We start from the raw sequence: 9,147 nt of genomic DNA, 5'->3' as shown, positions 1-9,147 counted from the left end.
TTGTAATAAAGAAAATGTTGCTTACGTTAATCACAGCAGGGCAGGAGATTTGGCACTGGTCGTCTCAGAGATGCACAAACACCCCCTCTTTAGCCAAACGGTAGTCCCTTTTCATGTTATAACAAGTCAGATGTGATTTATGGCTAATGTTAACCCCTGCTTGGGGTATGTAAGGATCTAGAGAGAGGCTGTTTCTGCACTGAAATGGAAATAAACTGCCATTTCCACCATTAACCTCAAGGGAGAGTTTCACCTTACTCTGTGAAGCAGTACCTACCGTTGATGTCGTGTAAAATATAGCAGAATACTATTTGTCTTGAGAGAGGCACAGGAATAATCTTGGCTTTAATAGTGGCTTCCTCAGTGGCCTTAATCAAGACACTTGACTTCTCTCTGCCTTAGTAGTCCCAGCTGTAAAACAGAGATAACAATGCTCCCTTACTACAGGGAGGGGTGTTGTGAAGATTGTTTCACATGGTCAGGTTATGCATTGCAAATAATGTTTGTTGCAAATTTAGCTCTTCACTGCTAGCAACTAGTGTTTGAACTAAGCCTAAGAAAGTATTCATTATTCATCTGTGTTGACTGAATAGTTTGTGTGATTTTGACCTATGGGGGGTTGTAAACTGTTCACTATTTATAGCGAGTGACTGATCACCTAGAATCACATGGGATTAGTTTTGCTCCCTGACTGGGAACCTAGAACTTTAAAGGGGAAAAAAACCCAACAAATGACAAATAGCAAATGGGTAACTATGAATAATACAGTTCTGCTACAAATTTTCAAATACTTTGTTTATGCTAGAATGGACAAAGCTGTTGGGATTTGCAAATGTTTTCATGATAGCAGTCACTGTCTGAATAGTCCTAAACAACAAATGATTCCACCAAAATAAAAAACCCTCTCCTGAACTTGCTGCTGTTGTTTGTGAAAATATTTGCAAATCACTTTCTGTATTGTCTGACCAACTCTGCTAATCTATTTGAAATCAGAGTATGGAGTCCTTATTGAGTACAGTGAGCACTTTCTCATGTGAGTAATTCCATTGTCTTTCCTGAGAATATTTCCATATGTGCTCACCAGGGTGAATAAGGACTCTACTATCAGGCCCTTTAGTGTCTGAAATGTTTGCTGAGCATGAAAAGTGCTATATAAGTGCTAAGCATTAGCTTTTAGTCAGCAGCAACTCTCGCAACTACATTGTGACAAGGCTAAAATGGGAAACAAAACCTAACAGGTAAATGCAGTGTTAGCCGGAAAGAGATATAGAGAAAGAGAGGGCACAAAAACTGAACTAGCCACTAGGTCATGTCGTGATTCAGTACATACAAAACAGGAATAACGCACATTCATTAGTGTGTGCAAGAGTGGAGAAGCAAGTTGGTAAAGACAGGAAAAACAAAACAAAAATCCAATAGCTAAAATGACTACACAAACACAGGGTAGGGGAAGAAGCACACATCTCTCAAGTGACACAGAATTTGTGCAAGGTTCATGTGTCCACCTTGGGGAAAAAAAGAAGCATATTGAGTGGAGTCTGAGTGCACACACTTTGCAAATAGCAACTACATTGTACACACAATTGTACTTTTCATTCTTAAATGGTGTCATACATCCACTTTAGAAATAGCAACTGAATAATAACACTGTGAAATGCAACATATATTAATGAATTACATATCATAACACTCTCTTATTCATCCCCTGTGAAAGTATGCAAGTATTCTCTCTCCTATTTCACAGACAGGGAAATTGAGTGACTCCGAGAGCGGTTACTTGATGGGGCATGGTATTGGAAAACCTGGCTTCTGCTCCTGATTTGGCCATGGAGGGTATATCTACACTGCAATAAAACACCTGCAGCTGGCCTGTGTCAGCTGTCTAGGGCTTGCTGGGCTCAGCTGTCTTGGGCTCCCTGGCTGGTCCCAGAGGCCCAGCTCCAGCCTGAGCAGGAACATCTACCCTGCAGTTTTGTAGTCTTACTAGCCTCAGTCAACTGACTTGGGCCAGCCGACTTGGGCCAGCCGCTGGTGATTGCTTGCAGTGTACACCAACCTGCATGGCCACAGGACCTTGGGCAAGTCACATAATGGTTCTGTGCCTCAGTTTCCTCAGGTGTAACACAAGGATAATGATGTTTACCCAGCTTTGTACTTAGAAGTCTGGGGAGGGGAGAATGCTAAGTAGCAGAAAGTAGTGCTATGGCCCAGGATTTCGCAGGGAGTTTGTGGCAGAATCAGGGAGGGAGCCAAGCCCCGTCCTTAAGCCGCACACCCTCCACCTCTCCAGAGGGACAATGCAGGGTTCGAATATCACTCAGAATAAGCTGCTGCCAGGTTCTTTCGGGCCGAGCTCCAGCGCCCCACCCCGCTGCAGGGGCCAGGGGCCTTGCTGGCCTCGCGTGGAGCAGCCCTTACCCCATTCCTCCCCCCACTCGCAAGTGGCCCGTCCGAGCCCGTTAGTCTAATGAACGGTCGGGCGCAGCCAACCAGCTTTAGGTGAGCCGCCCGGGCTTCTGCATAAATTATGCGAAGAGCCGAATCCCCCGATCTTCCCGCGGGGTGCGGGGCTGGGCGGCCTCCCCTCGGACTAGGTGAATAAATTATGTTAATGAGGCCCGGGAGGTTCTGTCGGGGGCTTGGAGGCGGCGTGCCGCGGGAGCTGTGGCCAGTACGGAGGGGAGAGCGGGAGAGGGGAAGCCGCCGCCGCCGCTCTGTGCTACTGACACACATACAGCGTGCGGGATATTCGGGGCTCTCACACCCACAGACTGGGGGCTGGGGAGCCGCGGGGCTGCAGCCACTTGCTGGGTCCCCCCTCGCCGAGCCGTGCTGCGGCTCTTGAACTGAACCGCGTCTTAGGGGGCGAGCCAGGTGGAGGGGAGAAGGGGAAGCAACAAGTCCGCCCGCTCCATCTCCCGGAGGGCGCCCCGTTACACCGCCCCCCCATCTCCCCATCTCCTCCCCGTGCACCTGAAATCTCGCTGACAAGTGGCAGGCGTTTGCAGGCGCCGCTCTTGGGATACTTCGCAAAGGTTTTTCTCCAGGCGGGTGGGGAGCCTGAGACACTTCCCCCCCACCCCCCCAAAAAAACCCCACCCCACCCCGCTGCTTTGTTTTTGCCCGGCAGGTTTTTTTGGGTCTCGCCCTCTCTCCAGCTGGATGGTTGGTTTTTGATCCCTCCCGGGGTGCCTTGATGAGGTTGCCAATGAAGGCTTTGCTGCGTGCTCTCTCCTTGCATTGAAAGCGTGTAACCCATTTCTGGGCTCTTGCTTTATTTTTTCAGCTGTTTTTTGCCTCTGTAAACTAGTTGCCCCCACCGGGGGGAAGGGGAGGGGGAGGGCGAGGAAAAGCTGCTACATCTGCAGGGTGGAAAAGCATGTTGGGGAAAAGCCAAGAAGCCAAAGGGCAGGATGGCAACGGGGAGCCGAGCTGCCTTGGGGGACAGCGCTGCTGCCCTAGCTGGACTCTGCCCTCCAGTTCGCTGCTGGCTGCTTTCCTGTCAGTGGTGGCTGTAGCCTCCTGTGTGTATCTGGGGGTGAAGACCAGTGATCTACATGCGAGGGTCTCTGCCATCGAGAGCGCCCAAGGGGACTTCTCTGCTGCTGCTGCTTCTTACCAGCTGCTGCCCGGCTTCTCCCTGGATCAGCTAAATTCAATGATGCAAGAAAAAGTGGAGCGACTTCTCGCTCAGGTGTGGAAGACTTGGTGTTGTCTGTGTGTCTGGACATGGGTGGGACTGGGAGGTCCCAGGCAGGACCTTTAATTAGTCATGTCCAACATGAGTTTCTGCTTCATGGACGTGAGCAAACCTATTCCCCAGGATTTATGCTTGAAGTGAAAGTTGGGGTGGGGGTAGATGAGTCGGGGGGGGGGCATTCGTGGAAATGCTCGAAAAAACATTGGGCACTTGCAGCAAAGTGAAATTGCCAAATGTTTGTATGGCAGAGAGTAGAGGGAGAGCTCAAGAGACAGGGACACTTGCCTGTGTTTAAAAGATAATATGATCTCGTGGAGATTAAGGGAAATCCCTTTATTGAATATTATTGATCCTAATAAAGGCTTTACTTGGGGTGGGTTGGATACATGAGTATCTAAAATTAAGGCTTGAAAAGAAGCCCCTGGATGTGGCTGTTTCAAAGGGCTCTCATAAGGATCTCTCTAGCCCGTTTGGAAGCAATGTCTGAAATAATCCTGATAGAGTAGTTAACCTTCGTATATAATGTTGTTACTGACTCTTCTTTCACCCGAGGAACCCAAGTTTCTACATTTAATCCATATGCCCCAGATCCTATGTGTGTGGGGGGGGTGGTGGTGGTGGTGGTGGTGGTGGTGGTGGGAAGAGGTAGTTTGTATGGATATGTAATACCACACATGAAAAGCTGCGATGGGTAGGTAGAAACTATCTGTGTGTGTGCGTGAGTGAGAGAGAGAGAAAACTGCTCAAGTTGTGGTCGGGGTGTTTAGGTCACTGATACAGTTTGGATCAAGTCCAAGTAAAGAAGTCATCATTAGTTATGCAGTCTTTCAAATAGTTGTAAATCATAGTTTAACACATGCAAGTCTATAATCCTGGCTGTAATGCAGTGAGCTAATGCTTACCAAGTTGGCTAATGTTTCCCTTTCCCCCCACAGAAATCCTACGAGCATTTGGCAAAAATAAGAATAGCAAGAGAAGCGCCTCCAGAGTGCAACTGCCCAGCAGGTAAACAGGAACAACTTCGAAATGTTTCCTTGGAGTCAGAGGATTTTGACTTTTTTTTTTATCCTTTGTCTGTCAGCCATGCATGTAATAACAACAAATATTAAATATAACACGTGGGACACAGCTTTTAATAAACAACTGAGCTTTTGAGAGAGAGGATAAAGCCCGTAGTGTTACCCTGCTTCTATCGTGGGGTGGCATAAGATGAGAAAAAAAATATTCATGAAAATGAAATTAGACCAGGGGATGCTTAAAAAGTGTAATCAAGCCTATGCATTAGCTTAATGAGAAGAAATATATTTCCTATATGCCTCTGGCTTTTTTGAAGAGGAGAACGCAATATGTTAAGTACATGCAGCTTTAAACAGATTAAAAATAACTTTAGGGTTCCTTTTAAATCTGCCCTAGTGTACCTATGAACTTTTCAGTTATCTGTTTTTTTTTCTTCATCATGGATAATATGGTATTTTAGAAAGTGACGTTCTCATAATGGATATTATTTTAAGGAATGTGGACCCAATCCTGAAGTCCTTACTCAGGCAGTACTCCCAAGATCTTAAGTGAGAATGTAGTCTGAGTAAGGATTTCAGAGTTGAGTTCTGTTGTGGTCGGATCAGTTGCTTGTGGACCCAAACAGTAGTTTTATGGTCCTTTCTGTGTTGTGTTCTCTACTACTGGTCTGGTCTGGTGCTATTTTTTTTAGGTAACTGCTGAAGATTAATTTTATTTTATCTATTAGACTTCTGTTGACATATGCAACAGAGCATTCTGACTTCTCAGAAATTACAAAGACAATGCTGGTGTTCAGTAGGTGCTGCAGGGACACTGGCACATACTGTGCGTGCTGAGGCACCAGGGATGTACAGTATGCTATATATGTATTGTGTTGAGAAAATTGGCTCTTTATTTAAAAGATGGGGATGTTGACATGCATAGAGAGATGGAATATACTGAGTCAATATTGGACACGGTGTGTTCTTGATAAATCATTTGTATGTCAGTAGGTTGTGAGACTGCAAAGTAGGTATTTAAGGAAGGAGCTCTTCTAGTTAAGGGATTAACTCATGACAAAGTCATCAATTTTCGGGGATTATTGAACCTCAGGGATGAAACTCCCTGTGACAGTTGGTATAGTATTTTCCTGGTAATGCAACTGATGATCCTTTTTTTACTATCCTATATAGAAACCTTAGCAACTAGCATGAAATGGGGCATATGAATGTTGGAATAGGACTTTTTACTCAACTCTTAGCTAGTTTTGGTAAGAAATATTATCAAATTGGGGGGTGTAGGGGGGGAAAGCAACAGTAATTTTATCAACCAAAAAAAATGAGTCATGCATACAGCCTGGATTTGATATTCCTAATGCTTAACTCTAGAAAGATTGATGTTCAAGATTTAGCACTAAAGAACAGTGTTATGCTTATACACAGAGATGTATCCATGATCCTGAAGCATCAAACAGTTTTCTCTTTTCGTGTTAACTCTTTTAAATTAATCTTGTCACTTTCCAACAATTCTCTTTTCAGGCTCAGAACATCCTCTGCCATTGTCTCATTTGGTGTTATGTGCTGCTTTACTTCCTTACTGCCACTAGAGCTCCACATAATACCAGTTTTTACCTAAATGTACTTTATTTTTATGCAATACATTCCATTAAATTGTACCAAACGGATTGCAAGCACTAGAATATTTTCAACAATCCTCACTAGAAGGCATGGCATAAATCAGATGGCATAAGTCAAAATACAGTATGTTGGGAAGCATGTTTCCTGTTGGGTAATGTAGATCTATCAGATTAGGATAATGAATATGAACTGGCAAAAATTATTTTACAAAGAGGACTAGCTGGTCAGAGGATTAGAAATAAGATACATAGCTTTTCACCTCTTTGTAACTATTTCAGTTTGGAGGCAGGTTTATAGTGATTGAAAGTTAGCACCATGTGATGGCTACATTTTGGACTATTTAAAATGATTTGATGCTCTCATCTGCATTCCCAGTGGACAGTTGTCCACATCAAAATGACTTTGTTTTGGCAGTCTCAGCACAGAGGACAAGGACTGAATAGACACAAAGGCAAAACAACTGTGCCTTAGAAACTGTAGAAGGTGCTTCTCCTAGTCAGGGTTGAAGCAGAGTAGGAAAGTGGGGGAGAGTAGTGTATTGCTGTTGCCCATGTGGTATTTGTTCTATGTATAAAGAAATATTTCTTCCCGCAGGCAGCCAATATATTTTTCACATGCACTAAATTGTCTTTTTAAAGTAAAATCTTTAAAATAATTGATTAATTTTCAATTAGGAATGGTCTTTAACTCTCCATGAGGGGCTTTCTTTGGGGAATATAAATAAAACATTTCCATTACAAACCTGAAACGCTCTATTCAGGGAAGTGTTTGGCTGAGCAGGAACGGAATCATGGAAGCTCAGTGGGCTTCTGTGGCCTGGCACCTGCGAAGCCTAATCCTGATTCAGAAGAGTAAATAGTGTCTTTACCATGACTGCACAATCCCAGTTTTGCTGTTCTGCTTAGTTCCCTCAATTCCACACTAGGGCTACATAGTAGTAAGATATACGATCATTAGATCTGACTTCAAGGAGAACTTCACAGGACATGCAGAGGTGGTCCTTTAACACCAGTACTCTGGGAGTTAGACAGCTGCCAAGTGGCCACCAAGATAGTCTTCCAGCATTCTGTGTCTCAAAGAGAAATGAAGATTATTTAAAAGTAGGTTATATCATCCTCTATCAAAGTGAGAGAGGGAAATTCAATCTGCAGAGAAAAAGGGTGAGAATCTGAGCTCTGATTTGTTGTTAAACTTCTGCAACTGGTGTAGATCTCGTTAGCTTGAGTTATTCATCCCCTTGTGGTTGTCTGTGATAGGAACTCACATGTTCAAAGGAAAATGGGTTTTGAATAGCTTGGACACTGAGGGAAGCCAGATTCTCAGCTTTCATAATCTGAAAGGCCATACTCGTGTGGATCCTTTTAGCCAAATGGGGGGTTTAATCTTCTCGTCTAGAATAAGTAGCGCTTTGTTTTCTCATCTAAAAACTGGACAGTTCCACTAAACATGTTTTTCTAATTATGCTTTTTTTATTAGCAAAAAGCTACACAATGAAAAGCTTGTTTAACATCAGGGACATTGTTTGATTTCAATTATGTGGGGCTAAAACCAGACACCGAAAACAGGTAAATTCAATAATGTTTACAGAATTTTCAAATGACAGTAGTAGGCATTCCGTCCCCTCACAAATCAGAACAATAAAGTTTGAAATCTAAATTCCTCTTTAATTACCTCAGACATAATGAGTGAGCCAGTTTAACCCTACACTTGCAACTAGTACTACAATAAAATTCTGGCAAGATGCCCTCCACCCAGGGGACTGGGAACAAATTGGGTTGCTAAACATTACTTTTCATAGGTTGTTTTGCCCTAGCAGGCAGTGGTGCTGGAGCTGGGGGTACCGCCGCACCCCCTTGCTTGAAGTAGTAATAACAAACACCAAATACATGGTTTCCATGATTTCCATTACCAGTACCCCCACTATAAACATTGTTCCAACATCCCTGCTAGCAGGATGCTTTTTTTTTTTTTTTTTTTTTGCTTAGTTATAATCTATTTCCCAATTGTTAGGAATCTTTTAAAAAATCAGTATGTTGACGTGTAACACAATGCTCAGTCAACCTGTTGAACTCTTTGCCAGAGGATGCTGTCGTCATATTCCACAAAGCACTTAAGCCTGCATACCCTTACTCATGTTGAGTCATGCCTTACTGTATGAGTTGTCTTCCGTGAGACTACGTGTGGAGTAAGATGCTACTTGGCATATATAAGAGTGCCAGGGTATCTGTATAAGAGTATCAGAATCTGCCCCTAAATAGTATTAAGATACAGCATTACTGATTTAAGCGAAAGTAGGAATTGTCTGGTGGCACTTGTACAAGAAAGTAATCTGACACAAGAATAACACTGAATTAAAATGCTAAAAGTGTCTGTGGGAGAAAAAAGTTTTTTTTATGGTTAACCTCCACTTTCTGAGGGTTATTGGTCGATTGAAGGGATGCTGAAAAATGTAAAAACACAGGATGAGTCAGTCTTAACTGGGTACTGCAGCTCGGGTGTGATGGCTAAACATAGCAACATTACAAACAGCTTTTATATAACATAGTGGGTGAAATGCCATGCAGTTGTTTAATGTTCCTCTTACTTTTTAAAAATATCTTATTAGCCTTCAAAATGCAAGTGTGGTACACCCATTTCTGAGGCAGGTACAGTTTTTTTCTTTCATGCTGGAACAACATCAGCTTTTCCAAAATTGATCTTGCTATTTTTCGCCTGCAATTTTTTTAAGCTGTCTGATCTTTAAAAAATCAAACTGCAGCAAGTAGTAGGGTTATAATGCAATCATTAACAGTAAATGAACATAACAAAACACAA

General features: G+C 43.3%; 1 protein-coding gene across 1 annotated transcript in view; it reads left to right on the top strand.

Moving 5' to 3' along the window:
• The first annotated feature begins 2,602 nt into the window (after positions 1 to 2,602).
• COL25A1 (collagen type XXV alpha 1 chain) overlaps positions 2,603 to 9,147 on the top strand; it is a 427,499-nt gene continuing 420,954 nt past the window's right edge. Inside the window, exons 1-2 of the mRNA XM_075127572.1 lie at positions 2,603 to 3,694; positions 4,636 to 4,705. Of these exons, the coding sequence (XP_074983673.1) occupies positions 3,380 to 3,694; positions 4,636 to 4,705 (385 nt within the window). The 5' untranslated portion in view covers positions 2,603 to 3,379. The remainder of the gene's footprint in view (positions 3,695 to 4,635; positions 4,706 to 9,147) is intronic.

The sequence above is a fragment of the Caretta caretta genome, chromosome 4 (assembly GCF_965140235.1).
Source record: "Caretta caretta isolate rCarCar2 chromosome 4, rCarCar1.hap1, whole genome shotgun sequence".
NCBI lineage: Eukaryota > Metazoa > Chordata > Testudines > Cheloniidae > Caretta > Caretta caretta.
Note: the sequence above shows the minus strand (reverse complement) of the source record. Positions and strands in the feature narration are given on the sequence as shown.